The sequence below is a fragment of the Pleurodeles waltl genome, chromosome 4_2, assembly GCF_031143425.1.
Source record: "Pleurodeles waltl isolate 20211129_DDA chromosome 4_2, aPleWal1.hap1.20221129, whole genome shotgun sequence".
Taxonomy (NCBI): domain Eukaryota; kingdom Metazoa; phylum Chordata; class Amphibia; order Caudata; family Salamandridae; genus Pleurodeles; species Pleurodeles waltl.
This window is the reverse complement of record NC_090443.1, coordinates 395,521,771-395,546,169: the sequence shown is the minus strand read 5'-3', so window position 1 is coordinate 395,546,169 and position 24,399 is coordinate 395,521,771. Positions and strand designations below refer to the sequence as shown.

General features: G+C 44.3%; 1 protein-coding gene across 5 annotated transcripts in view; it reads left to right on the top strand.

The window, feature by feature from the left end:
- The window catches only part of RALGPS2 (Ral GEF with PH domain and SH3 binding motif 2), an 812,647-nt gene that overhangs the window by 541,775 nt on the left and 246,473 nt on the right, over positions 1-24,399 (top strand). For all 5 annotated transcript variants that reach the window (XM_069231548.1, XM_069231547.1, XM_069231545.1 and 2 more), the window contains one exon: positions 20,172-20,262. In XM_069231548.1, the coding sequence (XP_069087649.1) occupies positions 20,172-20,262 (91 nt within the window). The remainder of the gene's footprint in view (positions 1-20,171; positions 20,263-24,399) is intronic.

Here is a 24,399-nt window from a genome sequence, read left to right as displayed (position 1 = left end):
TACCGCGATGTGGTATATAAACAAACAGGGAGGAGTGGGGTCGTACCTTCTTTGCAGAGAAGCTCTTTGACTCTGGTCCTGGCTTCAGGACCACAAGATTTACTTGGTAGCAAATCATTTGGCTGGGGTTCTGAATGTACGTGCAGATGTTCAGTCGACGCAGCTCGGTCGACCGCGAGTGGCGTCTTCATCCGGATCTGGTTCTTTACATCTTCCAGATGTGGGGGTGTCCGCAGATAGATCTGTTTGCTACTCAGGAGAACGCGCAGTGCCCGTTATTTTGCAGCCTCCAGTATCCGGCACAAGGAGCTTTGGGGGACGCGTTTCAGATGTCCTGGAAGGGTCAGTTGCTTTACGCGTTTCCTCCCATACCCCTGATTTCTCAAGTTCTGAGGAAGATCCGCCAAGACCGGGCCCAGGTCATCTTGATAGCCCCGGATTGGCCAAGAAGGGTATGGTACACAGCCCTTCTCCAACTCTCTCTGTGTGCCCTCCGCTCCGTCTCCCTTACAGGGTGGACCTCCTCTCGCAGTCGCAGGGGCAGATTCTACACCCCCACCTCCAGAGTCTGCACCTTCATGCCTGGAGATTGAACGGGGCAATCTGAGTGCTTTTTCTCTCCCACCGTAAGTGGTGGATGTTATTTTATCGGCCAGGAGACACTCCACCAAATCGATCTATGCAAGTCGATGGGCTAAATTTGTACGTTGGTGTGGAGAGAACCGAATTGATCCCTTGAAGGCTGACTTGTCTGATCTATTATCATTTGCTCTTTCCTTTGCACAGAAAGGTTGTGCAGTTGCCACAGTTAAGGGCTATTTATCAGCACTGTCGGCTTTTCTGTGCCTCCCTGATCAACCTTCCTTGTTTAAATCGCCAATTGTTTTGAGGTATGTTAAGGGGCTCACTAATAAGTTTCCGCCCTCACCATTTGTTTTGCCTCAGTGGGACCTTAATTTAGTATTAGCATTTCTAATGGGATCGCCATTTGAACCAATGCATTCTTGTGCTTTGCGTTTGCTGGTTCTTAAGACTGTATTCCTGATAGCCATAACATCGGCCAGAAGAGTCAGTGAGCTTCAGGCTCTTACTGTAGAGTCTCCCTACCTTTCCTTCTTTAGAGACAAAGTGGTGTTAAGGACCAAGGCGGCTTTCCTCCCGAAGGTTGTTACACCCTTTCACTTGAGGCATTCTATTACTCTCTCTTCCTTTTACCCTCCGCCTCATCCATCCAAGGAGGAGAGACGCTCTACCGACTGGATCCACGAAGAGCATTGTCGACCGGACGAGGGAGTTCAGGCAAGATGATCAGCTCTTCGTTGGATACGTGGGGAAGAGGAAAGGCAGAGCAGTCCACAAGAGAACGCTATCCAGGTGGGTCATCCTCTGTATTAAGCTTTGTTATTCCTTAGCTAAGACAGAACCACCTGTGGGGCTCCGTGCCCATTCCACCAGAGCTAAGGCTGCCTCTTCGGCTCTGGCTAGGGGTGTTCCTGTGGTTGACATCTGCAGGGCGGCAACTTGGGCATCCCTCCATACTTTTGTTAAACATTATTGTTTGGATTCTGAGGTTAGGAGGGATGGCCATTTTGCTCGCTCGGTGCTGCAGGATTTCTTGGTTTGACCATTCGGGCACCCACCTCCAGAGGTAGTACTGCTTTGGGACTCTATTCTTTAGGTGAGGAATCCACAGGTAGGTGTATCCATCAGAAGAATAAGTTACTTACCTTCGGTAACGCTTTTTCTGGTGGATACATTAACTACCTGTGGATTCCTCACGGTCCCACCCGCCTCCCCGTTGCCTGAATGGTTGTTCCACGAAATCCTTGGGTGAGCGCCAATTGTCTTGTATATATGTGTGTGTGTGTGTGTGTGTGTATATATATATATATATATATATATATATATATGTGCCTACTTTATGTATATAGTTATAGCAGGTATATATGTATTTCTTTCTCTGGTCTTGATAATTCAAGTACTCATGATTGATTTTGACTGGCATATTTAATTTCTTATTATTTTTAGTGTAATAAATGTTGCGTTTTCACTTCTTTGGATGTGATTATGTTCTCTTCAAGGTCAAATTTTCACCTGTTCGCCTCTAAGGCATGTAAAAAATGGTGATAACTGACTCTGCACGTCGACGAGGGCTTCTTATTGCCTAGATGACGTCATACGGCGTCGTGTGGAGTCGGGCTTTTGTGACGTCATCGTCGACGTGCAGAGCTAGAAAAAACTTCTGTCGAAGCTGGCGCGAGGAGAGAATTCTTTAGGTGAGGAATCCACAGGTAGTTAATGTATCCACCAGAAAAAGCGTTACCGAAGGTAAGTAACTTATTCTCCTTGCAGGATTACCACCGAGTACTCCGAGGGTGTCAAGTAGGAGGATTAACAGTGGATATAACGGCAAAAAGTCTCCCGAGTTAAGCTTCAGTTATGATTAATGTATCAGCTTTAAATGTTTTGGAAATAATTATTGGGATTTCAACACAAGCTTATCAATTTAGGAAATTTTTCATTTTATATACATACTCCATTTTGGTATGTGAGGGGGGACTTTGATGTCAAAGGATAGTTTGAGGTAAGTGGAAATGTTAATGTGATCTGATACTAGTGTAATATGTAATTGTATTGTGCCATGTTATTTCTTTGGTATGTTTCACGCGCATGGTTCCGATGGAACCCTTGTTTCATTGGTTGCTTCTCTTCGTTCTGGAGTGCGAGCAGCTTGGTCCTGAGTTGACCGTTACGACAGGACGGAGAGGCAGCTATGTGCGTGGGTCCCTTTGGTATGAATAAACTCTTCTACACGCAAATTAGAAATGCGTTTCTTTGTTATTTGACAACCTCCCTGCTACATATTTGGTACCAGGAGTGGGGTCAAGAAAGAGCTACTTTATAGAAGGGACCCATCGGTGAGCTGCTTCTTATTTGTGTCAGTTCTGGTGATGTTCCGTTTCCTGACATCACTTCTACATTGGTGACCTGTTCCTTGTGGTGTCAGTTTTGGCGCTGTTCCGTTTCCTGGCATTTGGGAGCTGATTATTGTTGCTGTGCTCACTTCGGTTGTTCTGCTTCCTGGAAAGAAGTTATTTTGAAATGGATTGGCTGCACGTGGAGGTGTGAGTAGGAGGGACATATATATATTATTTTTTTTTGCCTCTATTGGATTGGCCTTAGATGTTACCCTTCAGTTAGGCCTGTAGTTGCCTTGGAAACGGATTACGATCCCTCGCGCTCTTCATGCGCTGCGCAGCTGAATTTTTTTATAAAAAAAGGTTGCCTTGGTGACGGCTTCCTATTCTACGAGTTCTACGTGGCAGCGATTCTAAGGTTGCCTTAGCAACGGTTACACAACTATTCTACGAGTTCTACGTGGCAGTGATTTTTTGGTTACATTAACAATGGACACACGTTTTTTCATTTTTCCAAAATGACATCCTGGTAGTGTCATTTAAAGACGGATTCTTCGGGGTTTTTTTTGTGTATTTTTCTACATCGCATTAAAATTCACTTGTACTTTGCTGTAAATTTCCTGTTTATTTTAAAAGAAAATATTTTGTGTATTTTCCAAAATTTTAATATGGCATCAAGTCATGATATTGTACAACCACCAGTTTTTTTTACAGAAAGCAGGTAAACCTGACATTAAATGGGCGGAATGGATTCGCATTTTTGAAAACTACTTGGCAGCCATTGACGCTATGGAATTTTCTCCTAATAGGAAGAAGGCATTATTATTTAATCATCTAGGAATTGCAGCTCAAAGAATATTCGACAACTTACCAGCCATTTCATCTCCGGGTGGAGGTGATGTACTATGGAACTGCTATATTGAAGCAAAGGAACGTATGGCGAAGCATTATTCTGGAGACTCGGATGTATTACTTGAAAGATTTAATGTTGCTATGCGCAAACAAATGAGTGATGAGTCAATTGAGGAGTATATAGCAAACTTAAGAGTTTTAGCAGCTAAATGTGAATTTGGTCCAAATACTGATGTTTATATTCGGGATCAGTTTGTGTTTCATTGTTTTCACAAAAAGATTCAAGAAAGACTTTTGTCATGTTGTAATCCAACTTTGGAAGAAGTTATGGTTTTAGCTAAAGGGATTGAAAGGTCCATAAATACTTCCAAAGTTTTAGCTAATCAGACCAGCACTGTTGATCTTATTAGTGAGAAAGAAACTGTTTGTGCAATTCATAACAAACTGAGCAAACAGCCAAAGGTAAGAGTGCCTAAATTCTCAAAACAGTGTTTCCGGTGTGGCTCAAAATTTCATATTGGTAATGACACTTCTTGTCCGGCACATGGTAAGAAATGTAATAATTGTCATAAAATGGGACATTTTCAAATAGTCTGTCAGTCACAACCCTCAAACAGAGGCTTTTACAGCAAAGTCAAAATCAACAGTGTTGACGTTGATGACGAAAGCTCACAGATGTCTAACCAATTTTCGACTATGTTGTTAACCATTGATGTTTCGGATGGTCAGGGTGGGAAATCTGAGAAAGTCATTAAAGGAGCTATGTGTGATGTAGAGATTCGTTCTCAAACAATTCCTGTTCTAGCTGATTCAGGAGCCCCCATTACTATTTTAGCAGATCACACATTTTTTAAGTTGTGGAAGGGTTCCATTGAATTACAGTATCCTGATGTTGCTCCTAAAGCGTTTGGAGAACAAGACATTAACCTCTTGGGTTATTTTGTATCAGATCTTCAATGTCTTGGCAGAACTATTGTAACAAAAATTTATGTAGCCGTCAAAGGACGTAATATTGTGGGTTGGAAGGATTTAGCACGTTTGGGAATAATACTGCGTCCTGGCCATGATGTTCCAGTGATTCTAGGTGAATTACCTAATTTATTTCTATCAGATTCGGTAGCCAGTGTGTGCATTTCTAAAGATACCACGCAAAGTATAATTGATTTGTTTCCAGAAGTATTCCAAGACCAAATTGGGAGAGTGCAAGGATATGAGCATGGCATAAAACTCAAAAAGGGGGCAACTCCTGTTGTACACAAAGTAAGATCCATACCCTTGAGTGTAAGAGTGGATTTGAAGGCCTTATTACATAAACTTCAATCTCAGGGGATAATTACTCCTGCAGATGCCTCAGAATGGGTATCACCCATTGTAATTACCAAGAAACAAAATGGCAAATTGAGGTTATGTGTGGACTTGAGGTCTGTTAACCAAAACATTGTGATTGATAATCATCCACTTCCACGTATTCAAGAAATGATTACGAGTTTGGGTAACTCCAAGGTGTTCTCTACCATAGATCTTCACTCGGCATACCATCAAATTCCATTAAGCGAATCTTCTCAAGATGTAACCACTTTTGTAACTCCATTTGGGGTATTCAAGTATCTACGCTTACCATTTGGCCTTGCTTCAGCAGCAAGCGTTTTTCAAAAATTGATGGATGATTTATTTTCTGACTTACCTCAGGTGTTGGCTTTCCAAGATGACATTTTAATACACACAGTAACAGAGAAAGAACATTTATTAGTTTTAAAAAAGGTTTTGAGTATTCTAAAAGAGAAGGGAATGACAGTAAAACCTGGCAAGTGTAAATTGTTTGTAACCGAGGTGGAATATCTTGGTCATGTAATTTCTGGTGAGGGAATCAGACCAAAATTTAGCAATGTGGAAGCTGTTAGTAGGGCATGTCCTCCTTCTGATAAAGATGCGCTAAAATCTTTTCTAGGACTCTGTGAATACTATGCTAGATTTGTTCCGGGATATGCTATGGAAGTACAACCTCTTAGATCATTGCTTAAAAAAGGAACTAAATTTGAGTGGACAAAGGAATTAAATCTCACATTTGAAAGAGTTAAAAATTTAGTTATCAAAGCCCCTGCGTTACAACCTTTTGACCCTGCAGGTATTCCTTTTGTCATGGTAGATGCCAGTTTAGTTGGTATTGGGGCTGTTTTTGGTCAATGGGTGAATGGTGGTGAAAACACTGTTGCTTTTGCGTCTAGGATGTTATCAGAAGCAGAGAAACATTATAGCACTATCGAAAGGGAGGCCTTAGCTTGTGTATGGGCAGTTCAGAAGTTTAGAACTTATATTTGGGGCAATAGGTGTGTAGTATTCACTGATCATAAACCTTTGGTTCATTTGTTGAATGGAAATGGTCTAGGTAAGGCATCGGCACGTTTAGTTCGCATTCTATCCAAATTGCAAGAATACAATCTGGTGCTGAAGTATGTGCAAGGAGGCATGAACTTTCGTGCTGATTGTTTGTCCCGTTTGCCTTTACCCTATGAAGCTTCAGTTGAGATTGATGCTGAAAAAGAGTGTGTGGTAGCCCTATTGGATGTTTTAGCTGTATTTGACAATCATGTCACTGAGCAAGAATGGGTGTCAGCTATGTCCTCTGACTCTACGTTGTCTAAAGTAGCAGAATTTTTGAAAACCAAATGGCCTGCTGAGAGAAGTTTGACAGGGGAGCTTAGAGCTTATTATCATGTGTCAAGTGAGCTCACATGTGAGAATGGTATTTGCCTGAGGGGTGATCTCATCGTTCCTCCTACCAACATCAGGGACAAAATTATTAAACTTGCCCACGAAGGTCACTTGGGTATTTCAGCTACATCCAGAAAACTTAAAATATCATATTGGTGGCCTAGCATGGATAAGCAAATTGTTTCTTTTGTCAACAGGTGTCCCGAGTGTATTGTTTCTGATAAACATTGGAGGACTGTCTCTAAGCCTTTATATCCTGTTCCTTTGCCGGAGAAACCTTGGGATAAAGTCGCATTGGATTTTTCTGGGCCATTTCATTTGTTACCAAGGCACATGAAATATCTTGTGGTGGCGGTGGATTATTTTTCAAAATGGGTTTATTATTCCTTCACTTCTGAAACTGATTCTGATGTAGTTATCAGTTTTTTGAGCAAATTATTTAGATCAGAAGGGCCTGTCATTACAATTGTTACTGATAATGGTTCACATTTTTTGTCTAAAAAAATTTCAGATTTCTTGAGTCTGCATGATATCAAACACCTCAGAGTGGCACTACACAATCCATCGGCGAATGGATTTAGTGGAAAGGGTAAATCGGATTCTTAAAGAAGGAATTCAGACTGCTTTAGCATCAAATGTTGATGTTGCAGAATTTCTGCAAGTTCTGCAAGAGAAGATTTGGGCATATCTTTCTTCTCCTCATTCAACTACAGGTTGTTCTCCATTCAAATTACTAAGGGAAAGGGATCCCAGAACCAAACTTGTACCAAGATGGATGTTTCATGTCTTGAGTTATGTTGACAAAAAATCTCAGTTGGTTAAAAACTCCATGAGATGTTCTGTTTTTGATAAACAACTTAAGCAGAAATGTAATTTTGATCACAGATTTTCTACAAAAACTGTTGATTTAAAAGTAAATGATTGTGTCTTACTTAAAAAACCTTTTAGGGTAAGAAAAGGAGAATCTAAGTTTCATTTTCCATCTAAAGTTCTCAAGGTTACCAAAGCTTCTGTATTATTAGAGGGACGAGGTTGGTGGAGCAGAAGTTGTGTAATTCCTATTAATTTGGAGCAATTAAAGATTTTCAGGAGCATGTCTCATTTAAAACATGAAGGGTCAATGTTGTCGACAGATTTACAAGAATTTGAATGTGATGGGTCTTTGAAATCTAATAATTTGGATTCAGATCATTTGCATGATTCTGAGGTTCCGATTTTTAATTCTGATCAAACTGTGGATAATGGTTCAAGTCCTGATAGTGACAAATGCATGAATGAGGCTCATTCTAAATGTGTTACTACTAGAAGTTCGAGACAAGTTAACTTACCTGTTAAATTTTGAGATTTCATTCTGTCTTAGTGTTTTATTGTTTTTATTATAAAGGAGGGAGATGTTGTAATATGTAATTGTATTGTGCCATGTTATTTCTTTGGTATGTTTCACGCGCATGGTTCCGATGGAACCCTTGTTTCATTGGTTGCTTCTCTTCGTTCTGGAGTGCGAGCAGCTTGGTCCTGAGTTGACCGTTACGACAGGACGGAGAGGCAGCTATGTGCGTGGGTCCCTTTGGTATGAATAAACTCTTCTACACGCAAATTAGAAATGCGTTTCTTTGTTATTTGACAACCTCCCTGCTACAACTAGCAATGCTTGTTACGCACGTTTCTGTTGCGGCTATTATAGTGTACTTTCTGTCCACCAGACATCCCATAACAAACGTCTGACAACCCAGACTACAGGTGCGATTCGGTACACTTTGTAGTAGCCATGATTTAAGGAGAGAGAGAGTATCATACTGGGGGGGGGGGGGGGGGGGACAGAGTAACCAGAGCTAGTCTAAAGATCACTGGGTTACCGTTTGGAACTATTATGGATTGGTCATGCATTTTCAGCTCGTTCTCGATTCTCTGGATGAGAAGGAACATTGGTTTGGAAGTAAAACTTTACAGAAAAAAATAAAATATAACGAGAAGCAATTCAAAATTGAATGTTGTAGATTAGTGCAGGGCTGTTCAATGTAGTTTCAGAAGAAATGGGGCCCATTGCAGATTTTCCAGCTTCCCATAAAGATAGATTTACACATGCAGAATCTTCATACAATTCCTCTGCAAATGTTCTATCCTGAAAACCTGACGGAGATCTGGCTCTCTCGGAGAGATTTTGAACGGAGCAAGGACTCTGAGGGTACTGTCAACTGGTGGTGTTGCCTTTCCAGCTAGTTGTTACAGAGACTCGTAATTCATCTTCCCTGCTAGGGGTCATTTTTGGCAGAGATTTCTGAGCTTTCAGGCTTCTTTCAGAAATTAGGCTTTTCTTATTTTCATTTCACTGTCAAAGTAACTCACAATTTTGAAGTGCATCTCGCTGGCACACATACAAGCTTATTTTTGGAATTTCTAAATTTTTTGTGGTGAGAAGTGCATTTTTTGCAGTAGCGAGTTCTTCCTGTTCACGTGGCAGACGCAAACATCATCTAAAGTGAGAATCATTAATTTTATAATTTCTGTCACATATCTTGTTTTCTTCAAGACCAAATAAACCTAACCTTTCTTTCCTGGGGCTGTGGAGTAGTTAAACGTTTATTTCTTGTTTTTCCCCATTGCAGGATGCTTCTGTGGAAAAAATAAAAGTTCAGTTCCGTATTCTTAACGGGTTACTTCTCTGTCACTCGTAGGATGTAGTATTTCCTCCACTCCCAAAGGTTTTGCCTGCAATGTCAAGATATTCCGCTTAATTACATGTTAGAGGTAGGATTTATGGGATCCTTAAACAAATAAGTGATGCCAATTTGTGAGCATGGTGGCGTTATTGACTTATTGAATTGCAGTATGGAAGCACTATCCTTTGATGGATGTGAACTATTAATCTGCTTCTGGATTCAAAGTGAATTGCACAACGTTATCTTCGCAGTCTGTTCCAGATTTTCGTTTTAAATTTAACTCTTGCAAATCTTCTCCAGGTCCTAGAGGTCTGCGCACAGAAGGTCATCATAAGTATTTTAGCTGTCATGCCTTTATCCCCGTTGGCAAAATGTATTTGGCCAGTCTCCGGTCTGTGTGCTCTTTTTGGCCCTTTTTAAGTCGAGCATGCAAGTTCTCTAACGTGTTGTAATTTATCTGGGCTTTTAACCACGCCCACCGCACGCCCATCACTATCACTTGTTGATGGGCTTGTCTTTCAAAAATCCTTTATCATTGGTAAATGGTTTACGTTTGCCCCTCCTTGGGGCAGTTTTGTTAGCGCCTTGGCCATCGACCCTGTTACATGGATAATTGCACTTTTGCTGATGTGTTTGACTGCAAACAAACTTCTTTTTCCTTTTCTCTCTCACCTTTGCGGTCATGCTCATGGCGGCCGTGGCGCTTTGAATCAGCTCACTTATGTCAGCTGTTTTACTTTTCATTTTGAATTTATGTGGCACGAAAAGTCCGTTATGAATTTACAACGCTAATAGCTCTAACTCGAGCAAACACGAGACCCATTGCATTACAAATGATTGTTGATTTTAGACCCAGGACCTTTCCATTTTTATTACTAATTTTCTCTTTCTCTCTAGGCTCTGTGATGCAACCCTGCTTCTGATTTGATTTTCTGATGTTACTTTTCAGTGCAGTATGACTGCTGAATTCAAATGTGGCTGTAGGGGTATGAGTTTACAGAACTGAGTAGTACTATTAAACAAACGTATTTGCGTTCAACTTTCAATTCCTGGTGTGCCTTTGTTAACTGGTAGTGTTACATGGTGTAAAATGAAAAGCAAATGAGCTGGTGGTAGTTCTTGCTTTACTGCTTTTCCTGGTTGCTTTCAGGTATCTCCTCTAACATTCCATCCCACACCTAACCTCTGTAGTAGGTTTGATGTTGATAATTTTATGGAGGTAAGAATTAATGATGTTCTTGTCAGAGTTTCTCCTTTTGAGTGTATTGAAGGCTTGGCCTCATTGATATGGAGAAAGTTAAATGCTTGATAAATCTTTGGACAATGCTTTCCCTAAGATCCCTTGAATATTTGTTGAATCAGACGTTCATGTGCCTAATACTGAAGATGACAGAGAATTAATTTGGTGGACAGAGTTGGAGAAACGTCAGATAGGGTAACAGGGCTTTATGCTTGGTTATTTACCTTGTCTCTTAAAGGTTCAGTTGCCTTGATGTAGAGTGACAGTGAAAATATCTCATTCAAGACCAGCAGACTCCTGGTCTTCAATTGGCTGAAGCTTTCAAGACGTTAACATTTTGATCCTAGTGCTTTGCCCTTTGAGGCCACCCCTCCTCACCATTGCCTTTATTTGGCCAGTCTCTTACAGTCAATGGCATGAGAATTTATTAGTCACATCTTGGCCCAACCCAGTAAAGTATTAATCTCTCAATTAATTCTATTGGCTGTTTAGACGTAGCCTTCCACTTTCACCTGATCACTTGCACTCAACTGCACAAGAAACTACTTAAAACTGCAACTCTCTCTGTTCCCGCCTGTTGACTTTTTCCCTTATAACCCCTTCTAATATGCCAATGATGCATGTGTTTGCACCTTACAACCAAACCTCTTGGCTTTGGCGACTTTCCTCTGATTTAGCAGGCTCTCTATGGTAGACTTGTTTTTGCAGTACAGGCCTGTAGAGAAGAGTCGTTTTTATGTAATCACCAACTACTTAATGCAAGTGTAGTTATAGACTGTTCTTTAAAATGGTACCTTAGGAGAATTGGTTTTAAAGTACTACAAATAAGTGACAGTGCATATGCTGTATACATTTATAATGATATACTTGTAGTAACAAGCATTAATATCCAATGTTTCTTGTGCAGACAAAAATTTTTTTTTTTACATTTTGTTTTTCAAGCATGCGCGATACTGCAAATAAAAAGGAGCTTGGCAAACAGATGGAAAATTTTAAAGTAAATGATTGGCTCAGGGGGTAGAGGCACTTTAGTGGTGGCACTGAAGTGCATTCCCCTTCGTGTGGCTGTGCATGTGATCAGAAAAAATGACATAACCTGCATTGTGAGACAGCCAGTGGATGAAGAGGGCTGAACCATTTTCGCATGCGCTGTCGCAATGGGCAGAGGCAAAAAGTGTTGGCACTTGAACAAACCAGTGGATGAAGAGGGCTGACCGAAATCCCTTTTATCTTTGTATGTAAATGTAAGCAATTGTATCATGATTTTATTATAACTGAAATAAGATGCACTGTTCCAAAATAATGGACTCTATTCCATCTATTAGGGTAGGGGGTCTTTTTAGTCACCACATACATTAGTCTTACAAGAGCAGTAGCCTTCACTCACTATTGGGTGACATGCTTCATCGTGCCATGCCCCTCGTCAGGTTGGCACTGCAATGCCTGACGGGCCCTACTAGAGGGCTCTTTTGCCAGAGATCTTTTTAAGAAAGAATGCTGGTAGTGAGTGGATGTGAGAGGGGCTGGGAAAACTGCTATAACTGGCTAAATGTACCCAAAACATATGTATTTAATACAACCTTGCACCCCTGCCAAGGTTAAAAACAAAAAAAGGGATGAAGTACAGAAAACAATGATCTGGTTCCCTACCAATAACTACAAGTACGTCTATCACTCTAATTAGAGATTTAGATATTATGGAACTTTGTGGGGGGTATTCCCTACACTGCAGAACTTTTAGTCATGGTCAACATGTTTCTCACCTAATATAGCCTCACGGATCATGGTCAACATGTTTCTCACCTAATATAGCCTCACGGATCAGGTGGAGATTCTTGAGGACCTGTTGTGCCTAACCCTCACTAAGAGAGTAAAATAAACAAAAAAAACTACTCATATCGCCAATGTAAGAAATAACTGAAATCTTACATTGGAATCATAAAATTCAGAATGTGGAGACCCCCTAGGTCAGGTACATGGGCCCCTTGGGTATTGCATGGATGTTGGCCGCTCTTCTATCAAGACAATTTTACTGAAGAGCACCATGGTCAGTCTCACCTACCCCGTCATCCAAGCTCTCCCTAGTTTTGTATCCCTAACCATTTTTTTTGGTTTAATATCATAATTTTATTAGACATAAGGCTGAACTAAAATGTATGTCAGTTCCTGCATTTAAGATCATTCAAGAAGATAGAGACTTCTAGTTGCAGATTCCGTACCTTAGAATTTCCCCCAGGCATCAGACTTGATCCGGAGATTTTTCTTCAAGCAGTACCCTTTTGTGCCGTTAGGTGGCGTCGGTCGACTCCGTGGGCATCGTTGACATTGTGGTTCCTGTGATGACGTTGCGGTCCTATATAGGTACCACCCCAGCGTGCTGACGTAAGTTCTTTTCTTTCCGCACCAGCCTACGCTCAGATCTGGAGAAGAGCCAACCCAGTCATTTTTTGATTAACTGCAGCACATTTGTCGATTAGTTTTTGATGAGTTTTGGATGCGTCGAGGGATGTCCCATAAGACCGGATTCAAGCCCTTTGACCCCGTCATCGAATGATGTCAGTGATGGCGGCCCGGAACTCGACTCCGCCTAATTCCCGGTCTCCTTCAAGAGGAAGGACAGGAGGCTGGTCGCGGAGTCATCACCACTCTTCATCATCCAAGTCATCTGGACACTCGGGTCACAAGAACAAGTAGTCGAAGAAGGCCAAATGTTCTTTGACTTCACCCTGTCGCTCGGACGACATTACGCAGGAAGAGCGTTTAGAATCTAGGTATCTGTCTTCGGAGCCTCTGAGTGGCTCTGCCCTGCAGGAGCCAGTGCCACCGCTGCCCAACTCAAGAAATAATATGAAGCCATGCACCTCATATTTGGGCCTAGGGGAGTCGGTGAGGGCGCCTTTGGGTTCCAAGTCGTCCGCTACGGCCCAACTCCGCAGGGTACCTCCGGATCTGCTTCCAGATTCGTCCTGACGCGACCTTCCCCGGCGTCGAACTAGACGTCTCCGTTCCCATCAGTTGGGCCCACAGTTGACGTCAACCCTATACTAATTCCTGACGACCCAGAGCCGGAAAGTTTTCCATGGGCTCTCCTGGGCGCAGGGTTGATCCAGACCCCTATTGATATGGGTACATATATGGGAATAGTGTAGAGGAGACGCTGGACCCTTTAGAATTCCAGCTTGACCCTGAAATAGACTGGGTCCAGGATTTGGGTGATACCAATGGGTTGGGCACCTCCCCTGACGCTGGCATGCTTTCTCCCCCTACTTTGGCTATGGAGGAGAGTGCGTCCTACTCAATGGTGGTGAGAAGGGCTGCTGAGGGTTTGGACCTCGAGCTTCCTTCTGTGGCGGTCAGGACTAACCTCCTGACCGAAGTGCTTCCGCCTGGGGCCTCCAACTCAGAACCCCTCCTTCCCTTCAACAAAGCACTTACGGATGTCCTAGGTACCTGGTCAAGACCCAGCACAGGGGCTCCTGTGAATAGGACGTTTGCCCGCCGTTATTAGCCTTAGCCGACAGCCCCAAAATTCCTGACCTAACACCCTATGCCTGAGAGCCTCGTCATCAAGGCTCCGTCATCCTCTGGTGCATTCCCTACTGCTTCCCAGACAGGTAATCAAAAAGGCTGGGATAGCTTAGGGAAGAAGATGTTTTCTTCCCCCAATCTAGCGCTGTGGTCCATGAACACTGCATCTGTTTTGGGCCTCTAATCCCATACTCTCTGGGATACGGTCGCGCAAGTGCTGCCTCGAGTTCTGGAGGAGGCCTAGACGGTTCTCTCTCAAATTGTTAGACGGGAGAGATGCATTGAAGTTCATGATTAGTTGTGGACTGGATACAACCAACTCACTGGGTAGATCGGTTGCATTGATGGTTGCATTGAGAGGCCTCGTCTGGTTGAGGACGTTTGGCTTCTCTGAGGATGTCCAGCAATCCTTGATGGACATGCCCTTTGATGACAACCATCCCTTTGGAGACCAGGCAGACTCTGCGTTTGAGCACTTCAAGGATTCCTGGGCTACAGCTCGCTCCCTTGGCCTCGCAGCTGCTCCTCGCCCCCAACAGTCTGCCTTTCACCCTTTTCGTGGCTACGGAAGGGGCACCCAACCGCGTTCCTTTCCACCTGGCTAGCGACCCACGCATGCTTTACAGCCTTTGTGTGGCCGCGGGTTCCAACAAGCTTGTGGATCAGGTAGTCAGCGGGCCTCCCAGTCCACCCCGGCCCCTCCTCTGCTTCCAAACCTTCCTAGTTCATCTGAACATCTGGGACCAGTTGGCAGCAGGATTCACCATCACTTGCCCCACTGGGAATCCATTACCACAGACAGGTGGGTCCTGCAAATCGTCCAAAGGGGCTACTCCCTCCCCTTCGAGACTTCTCCTCCAGCCATCCTACCATCATTCGATCATCTATCTGAAGGTCATTAGGCACTTCTCCACGAGGAGGTCAAGGCTCTCTTGGCCAAGGGAGCCACAAAGAGGGTCCTTGTGCCAGAAGTAGGTCATGGTTGTTATTCCCGCTACTTTCTGGTGCCCAAAAAAAGGACAAGGGCCTTCGCCCTATCCTAGATCTCTGGTCCCGCCATCTCTTCCTCAAGAACAAGTTAAAGATGCTTACCCTAGCTCAGGTCCTTTCTGCCCTGGACTCTGAAGACTGGATGGTAGCGTTGGACTTGCAGGACGCATATTTTCTTATTCCCGTTCTGCTGGCCCACAGATGTTACTTGCAATTCGTGGTAGGTCACAAGTACCTTCAGTTCACCGTGCTTCTCTTGGCCTTACCAGCTCCCCTCGGGTGTTCACAAAAGTGATGGCAGTGGTTGCATTTCATCCGTACAGGTTAGGTGTTCCAATCTTCCCTTACCTTGATGACTGGCTGTTGAAGGCGGACACGCCCCAGAAAGTAGTCTCCTACCTCCAGACTACAGCTAATCTCCTGCATTCGCTGGGGTTCACTATAAAGGTGTCGAAGTCACACCTGACTCCCTCTCAGACGCTCCCTTTCATCGGATTTGTTCTGGACATAGTGCAGTTTCGGGCTTATCCTCCTGAAAAGCGAGTCCAGGAAATTCAGGCAATGATACCGATGTTTCAGCCTGTATCCAGGATTTCGGTGAGAATGACTCCGAGGCTGCTGAGCCTTACAGCCTCCTGCATCCTGCTGGTCCAACATGCCAGATGGCATATGTGGGCTCTGCAGTGGGACCTGAAGTTTCAGTGGGCGCAGCATCAGGGGAATTTCTCCAACATAGTTCATATCTCAGAGGGAACTGCGAAATACCTGCAGTGGAGGTTGTCGAATCCAGATTGGGTCAACAGCAGATTCCTCTCCCTTCCCCAGCCAGATCTCACAGAAGTGACAGATGCGTCACTTCTGGAAGGGGACAGCCACATGGAGAGGCAGAGATCAGAGGCCTCTGGCGGAGTCCAGGCTCCTCATCAACATTTTGGAGCTCCGGGCAATTCGATTTGCACTGAAAGCATTCCTTCCGTCTGTCAAAGGGAAAGTGGTGCAGGTGTTCATCGACAACACCACCGCCATTTGGTACTGCAACATGCAGGGCGGAGTGGGGTTGTGGACCCTTTGTCAAGAGGATCTTCGCCTCTGGACATGGCTGGTATGCAAGGGCATGTTTTTGGTGGTTCAACATCTGGCGGACTTTCTGAACCTCAGAGCAGATAAACTCCGCCATCGATGCATAGTCGATCACGAATGGTATCTCCATCTGGAGGTGGCGCATGGTCTCTTTCAGCAGTGGGGAGAGCCTTGGTTAGATATGTTCGCCTCCGCAGAGAATGTGCAATGTCAGCTGTTTTGTGTGTTGAAGTTTCCAAGGTGGCACTCGCTCTGTGACACTTTTCGTCACGAATGGAGATCAGGCCTCCTTGTACACCTTTCCTCCAATACCACTCTGCCCAGAGTTCTGTAGAAGACAGGCAAGACTGGGCCCAAGTAATCCTGGTAGCTCCAGATTGGGTATGGAGAGTCTGGTATCCTGAGCTATTGAGCATGGCTAACGATCCTCCGATCCAGGGCTTCCTTTCTTCCCAAAGTGGTGATACCTTTTCATGTAGGCCAATCTATCAGCTTGCCTACTTTTTACACACCCCCACATCCCTCTCATGAGGAGGAGAGACTCTACCATATGGATCCAAAAATAAATTTGACGTTCTACCTAAATCGTACCAAAGATTTCCGGGTGGATGAGCAACTCTTTGTGGGTTTTGTAGGTGCTAAGAAAGGAAAGGCAGTACATAAGAGGACCATCTCATGATGGGTAGTCCTCTGCATTAAAATGTGGTACACTTCGATGAAACAGCAACCCTCTGAGTGATTGCATGCTCATTCAACCAGAGCAACTGCTGCTATCACAGCGTTAGCACACGGAGTTCCAGTCCTGGATATCTGCCGGTGGCAATGTGGGCATCTTTACATATGTTCACCAAGAATTACTGCCTGGACAGTCAGGTCCGCAGAGACAGCTGCTTTGGCCATTCGGTCATGCAGGACTTTTTGGTGTGATCTTGGTCCACAGCCCACCACTGGGGTATGGTATTGCTCGGGTATCTATTCTAAGGTAAGGAATCTGCAACTAGAAGTCTGTCAGATTAACAAGTTACTTACATTTGGTAACAAGATATCTGGTAGAAACATATTCTTGTTGCAGATTCCTTTCCGAGCCGCCCATCCTCCCCACACTGGGAACTAATTTCTAGGGACAGCAACTTCCCTTTAAGGGCCCTAGTTTGGCGCACCATTTTCAGTGTTCTTCATGGCTCCGCGCTACTGGTGTGGAAAGTTGTGAAAAGAAGCTGACGTCAGCCCGCAAGGGTGGCGCCTATATACGACAGCAACATCATCACAGCGAGCAGGGGTTCCTGCTCGAAGAAAAATCTCTGTATCCAGTATGACGCCTGGGGGAAATTCTAAGGTAAGGAATCTGCAAATAGAATGTCTTTAGCAGATATATTGTTACCAAAGGTAAGTTTCTGATGGATACAACTACCTGTGGATTCCTCACCTAATGAATTCCTCACCTAATGAATACTCCCATGGCGCCAGCATTCGACGGAAATCTTCTTACTAGTCTCTGCACGTCGACGAGGACGTCACTCTAGCCCACGCGACGCCGTCTGACGTCATACAGGCAATAAGAGGTCCTCAACGACGTGCGGACGTCAGTTCCCTTTTTTCCGTGCATTTGAAACGGTTATCTTCGAGGGAGCAACTGTTACTTTTGTGGTTACAGTGTATTTTTGCTGCGTAGTCTTTCGCTGTGGTAATAATGTCGCAGAGAAAGTCTGGATTCAAGCCTTGTCGTGAGTGTGGAGGCAAGATGTCGGTGACGGATCCTCATTCCGATTGCCTTTGGTGTTTGAGCTCCGACCACGACGTCTCGACTTGTGATTCATGCCAGCACATGAATCCAAAGGCCCTCAAGGAACGTGAGGCGAAGCTGTTTATGGCGAAATCGAAGGAGAAGCATCACAAGAAGTCTTCTTCTCCAAGACATCGGCGTCATCGAGACTCCCGGCGCCGTAGAGAATCAGGCGTCATGCAATGTTGTGTATTTTTACAATGTAATGGGATGTTGCCTTGCTCTTTCATTGCATTGCCTGGTTGTTCTCATGCACGTAAAAAATGATTGGTACTGACGTCCGCACGTCGTCGAGGACCTCTTATTGCCTGTATGACGTCAGACGGCGTCGCGTGGGCTAGAGTGACGTCCTCGTCGACGTGCAGAGACTAGTAAGAAGATTTCCGTCGAATGCTGGCGCCATGGGAGTATTCATTAGGTGAGGAATTCATTAGGTGAGGAATCCACAGGTAGCTAATGTATCCACCAGAAAAGTCGTTACCGAAGGTAAGTAACTCGTTCAACTTGTACATTAAGGCACATGTCTGCCATCCCCCTTTCCTTTTTTTCTGCCAGATGTGCAAATTACAATCTGCTCCTCTCATGCTCAGTGAATTCCACATACTGCACTAGGTTATGTGTTTGTTTTTTGGATATATCCTTTTTCATTCTTTCCTTCCTTCAACTTCTCTTCTCTCATATCAGGTTATTTGTGCTGAAGCTCTCTAGCTTGATGCTGCAATTGTTGTGGCATCAACTATTTGCCAAAATTGGCCACATACGCTCTGTATCCCATTCATGAGGAACAGTGGTCAAGAGAATGCCTGCACTGTAAGATCCCTCCTGAAGTTCCTCGCTTTCAGGCAAAGTAAGAGCACCAATCCCTAAAGAGACTTTAGTGTTCATCACCGGGAGTTAACGTCCGGATTTGAATATAGTATTTTAGCCATTGGGGATTGTGCTGAGTACCTTTTGTGGCCGTGATGTGCAAAGGCATTTATCACCACTGACTTTTTAAAGTTGAGTCTAGAGTCCATGGGAAGGATATGAAAAACCAGAGAGAGAATCCTTCTGGGTCTGTGCTGTAGAAACTCATTGCATGGTTGAGGCACTCCTTGCCTAAGAATGGAGACCCCAGATTTCAGCTGCTCCAAAAGGTTGAGCTAAATTCATCCTCTTTATGTGTTGCATTGAGAGGTCATGACTCTCCCTCTTTAGTTATGCATCTGGGCCCAAGTCTCCACCTGCACCTGTGGCTCAGGATACATGCAAAGTAATAATATATTGGAGCTCCACTGCTTCCATGGATAGTCTCCTGCTTGATTGGAATTTGCCTCCATATGACAGTTCTACCTTGCAGTTAGAAATGGCTAACATGCTATGCAGGGAGCTTTGGAGATGGGGAGCATCAAATCAAATCACCAAATCAGCAAGCGGTGAGCCTCAGCCTCGATGGCCTAGGATGCAGACCTCCCCTAGTATTGTGAAATACTCAAATAGCATGCTGAGCACAAGTGGCACTAAATTAAGCAGAGCTATCCTGAGCATGGCCATTGATCCTCTGATCAGACTGCCCCTTTGGGGAGGATCTTCTGTAGCAGCAGCAAGGGACAGTTATCCATCCCAACCTGTCCAATATTCGCCTCCTTGCGTGGAGATTGAGCGGCGGCAGTTGACAGCTCTTGACCTTCTACCCAAAGTCTGTAATATCTTGGCAGCCAGGCATCCCTTCACCAAAATGATATACGCCTGTTGGAAGAAATTTGTGACATGATGTATCAACAAGTCTGTTGATCCCCCTCTCTGCATCTCTGTGAGGTTCTCTTATTTTTTCTCTCTTGCCCAGCAGGGCTCTGCTCTGGGCACCCTCAAAGGATATTTGTCTGCTAGCTGTGCCTTCTTCAGGCTACCAGACCAACCTTCTCTATTCAAATCTCCCATTGTTGTCTTTGCACAGTTTCCCCATATACGAATCCTTGGGCCCTAGAGGACCTAACTAAGGAATTTGAGAAAGTGGACTAGATGTTTACATTCTGATTTAGATTGGACCTTGGTTTGTCCAAGAAAAGAGAGCAAGACTTTAATAACGTTTTTTGTAATTGTATTTGAAACTTGGAATGATCATTACAGACGTTTACTAGACAAAATAGATTTTCTGAGGTTTGTGTGTAAGTAGAAAAACTGTTTTACCAAAATAAACTTAGAGCATTACATGAAATGAGATGTTACCTGACCATTATTTATCATTTGTTATATTATGTATACTAGCTTAAGTGGATACAATAGCATATGTTTATGTATACGTTTTTCATATTTCATGCAATATCTGTGCCTTAAATGTAGTCTTAACTAAGTTAAAGTGCTGTTCCTGCCATAATTTGACAGTCTAGACTTTCAGATTGTTTTTAGTACTATGCTTTGTTTTCTAGATATTCCTGTGTTGCCTCATGTCCAAAAATATCTGAATTCAGTTCGGTACATAGAAGAACTGCAGAAGTTTGTGGAAGATGACAATTATAAGTAAGTTAATTGTGCCCTATTACAAACCTTTTGTACAGCAGTGGCTGTAAACCACAATAGCTTGTTCCCCAAGTCATTAACCCAGTGGCAAATCACTTGAAATAATAACGCTAGTCCAACAGCAGAGCCTTTTTTTAATCATGATGTAACAATGTTCTATAACAATTGTTCCAACTTTCGCCTAATGCTGCTTTGAGCTATTGTTATTCTTTATGCTTCAGCAGTCTCTAATTCATGTGTTTGGACATGTATTTTGGACGCCTCTCCTACTGGTGAATTCAGTGCAGACAGTTCATAGTGGCTCATTCCTCACCAGTCTATTCCCTGTGCTGATGTTAACATATTTACACGATTGTGTTACAATATTGAAGTTCACACCCCAAATTCTAAATGTTACATTTTAAAATATATGCGGTTCCCACATGCTCACTTTCTTCTCTCACCTAGGGGTTGCGCCTGGATTCCCTAACTCTCTATCATTATATATACAAATGTGTGTGTGTGTGTATATATATATATGTTCGATGGCATGGGTCGCTGCAGATACACATGCTGTGCACATCCCGCCATCTAGTGTTGGGCTCGTAGTGTTACAAGTTGTTTTTCTTCTAAGAAGTATTTTCGAGTCACGAGATCGAGGGACTCCTCCCCTTTCGGCTCCATTGCGCATGGGCGTCGACTCCATCTTAGATTGTTTTCTTTCCGCCATCGGGTTCGGACGTGTTCCTCTTCGCTCCGTGTTTCGGTTCGGAAAGTTAGTCAAATCTCAGAAAATTCGACGGTATTGTTTGCGTTCGGTATCTGGTTAGTTAACGCAGGTCGACACCGAATTTTGAAGAGCTCCGGTGGCCCTTCGGGGTTTCGATTCCCCGGCGGGGCCTGGTCAGCCCGACCACGTGAGTCTTCCAAGCTAATGGAACGGACCCCATTCCGCTTCTGCCCCGAATGCCACAACAAGTATCCTTACACAGATCAGCATCTGGTCTGTAATTTGTGTTTGTCTCCCAAACACAAAGAGGATACCTGCGAGGCCTGTCGAGCGTTTCGGTCAAGGAAAATGCTAAGAGACCGGAGAGCAAGAAGACTCCAAATGGCGTCGGCGCCGTCAGGACACCAAGTCTTGGAGGAAGAAGAAACCTTCTCCATCACGGATTCGGACTCAGACGAGGTCGAAACCGAACAGACGCCGTATACCGTGAGTAAGACGCCCCTGCCCAAGACTCACCGAAAATTCATGAAAGCCCAGGGGACACCACCGCCAACAGGCCATGGCTTAACCCGAAAATTAGGTGACCGACAAATGTGTGCCCTTTTTCGGTGCCGATGACCGAAGTCATCCGACTCCGGTCGAGATACCTGCACAGAACAGACGAGACCCCGAGACACCGGGTCAGAGCAATCTTGACATCGAGAGAGCGGCACCGAAACAAGTCGGCACCGAGATATTGGAACAGCGAAAGTCAAAAAAGTGTCTTCGATGCCGAAAAAGACAGTCGAAAAGGTTTTGATACCAAAACATCCGTCCTCGGAGCCAAAACCAAGTTCCTGCGCAGAGGAACAGGGCCTGTCCTCACAGATGCAAGGACACAGATTCGGACAGGAGCTAGAGGCAGGGGAGCCAGATTACACTCAAAGAAGGCTCCACATTCAGAAGGAGACAGGAAAAATCAGTACTCTCCCTCCAATCCGAATTAAAAGGAAACTTGCCTTCCAAGAGAAAGGCAAGCAACCACAAGCAAATGTGGTAAAAAAAAATATCTTCGCCACCATCACCACAGCGCTCACCACAACCATCACCGGTAGCCACTCCACCAATGATGCACTCTCCAACTCATACAGGAATGAGTCAAGATGATCCTGACGCATGGGATCTTTATGATGCGCCAGTATCAGATAACAGTCCCGACTGTTAGCCAGCGAGACCATCACCACCTGAGGACAGCACTGCCTACACACAGGTGGTGTCAAGAGCAGCTGCGTTTCACAATGTCACCCTGCACGCAGAACCAATTGATGACTTTTTGTTTAATACTCTGTCGTCCACACATAGCCAGTACCAGAGTCTCCCTATGTTACCGGGAATGCTGAAACATTCAAAGCAAGTGTTTCAAGAGCCTGTGAAAGGCAGGGCCATCACTCCAAGGGTGGAGAAAAAGTACAAACCTCCACCAACAGACCCTGTGTACATCACACACCAATTGACACCGGACTCAGTGGTAGTAGAGGCAGCTCGCAAAAGGGCGAACTCACACACCTCGGGAGATGCACCACCACCCGACAAGGAAAGTCGCAAGTTCGACGCAGCGGGGAAAAGGGTCACAGCACAAGCAGCCAACCAATGGCGCATTGCAAATTCACAGGCCTTGCTGGCTAGATATGATAGAGCTCTTTGGGACGAAATGCAACATTTCATAGAACATCTACCCAAAGAGTTCCAAAAAAGGGCACAACAAGTGGTGGAAGAAGGCCAAAGTATCTCTAACAACCAGATAAGGTCGGCAATGGATGCAGCAGACACAGCTGCAAGGACTGTAAATACAGCGGTCACCATACGGAGACACGCATGGCTGCGCACCTCAGGATTCAAACCGGAAATTCAACAAGCGGTGCTGAATATGCCTTTTAACAGACAGCAGCAGTTTGGGCCCGAAGTGGACACTGCTATCGAGAAACTTAAAAAGGACACCGATACGGCCAAAGCCATGGGCGCACTCTACTCCCCACAGAGCAGAGGCACATTTCAGAAAACACAGTTTAGAGGGGGGTTTCGAGGACAAAACACAGAACCCTCAACCTCACAAACAAGACCCACATACCAGAGCCAGTTTCAGAGGGGAAGTTTTCGTGGACAATACAGGGGTGGACAGTTCCCTAAAACTAGGGGAAAGTTCCAAGGTCCCAAAACCCCTCAAAATAAACAGTGACTTCAGTGTCACAAATCCCCAACACAACACCAGTGGGGGGGAGACTAACAGATTTTTACAGGAACTGGGAGGAGATAACAACAGACACGTGGGTCCTAGCCATTATCCAACATGGTTATTGCATAGAATTCCTACAATTCCCTCCAAATGTCCCACCGAACACACACAACATGTCCAAACAACACATGGATCTATTACAACTAGAGGTCCAAGCGTTGTTGCAAAAGGATGCAATAGAACTAGTACCAAATCATCCGAAAGGAACAGGGGTTTACTCCCTGTACTTTCTCATACCCAAAAAAGACAAAACTCTAAGACCCATTTTAGATCTCAGAACACTAAACCTTTACATCAAATCAGATCACTTTCACATGGTAACAACAAGACTACATGACAACATTAGACCTCAAGGATGCGTATTTCCATATACCCATACATCCTTCACACAGAAGATACTTAAGATTTGTAATCCAAGGGGTACATTACCAGTTCAAAGTGTTGCCATTCGGAATAACAACCGGGCCAAGAGTCTTTACAAAATGCCTTTCCGTAGTGGCAGCTCATTGCAGAAGACAGCAAATACATGTGTTCCCATATCTAGACGACTGGTTAATCAAAACCAATACGCAAGAACGGTGTTCACAACACACAAAATAGGTTATAGAAACCCTTCACAAGTTAGGGTTCTCACTCAACTACCAGAAATCACACCTGCAGCCGTGTCAAATACAACAGTATCTGGGAGCAACAATCAACACAAAAAAGGGGATTGCCACTCCAAGTCCACAAAGGGTACAGGCATTCCAAAACGTAATACAGACCATACACCCAAACCAAAGGTTCCAGATAAAATTTGTAATGAAACTGCTAGGCATGATGTCCTCATGCATAGCCATTGTCCCAAACGCAATACTAAATATGCGGCCCTTACAACAGAACCTAGCATCACAATGGTCACAAGCACAGGGTCAACTTCAAGATCTAGTGTTGATAGACCGCCAAACATACATCTCGCTTCAATGGTGGAATACTATCAATTTAACCCAAGGGCGGCCTTTCCAAGACCCAGTGCCTCAATAAGTGATCACAACAGATGCCTCCATGGTAGGGTGGGGAGCACACCTCAACCAACACAGCATCCAGGGACAATGGGACACTCAACAGAGACAACTTCATATCAATCACTTAGAACTACTAGCAGTATTTCTAGCGT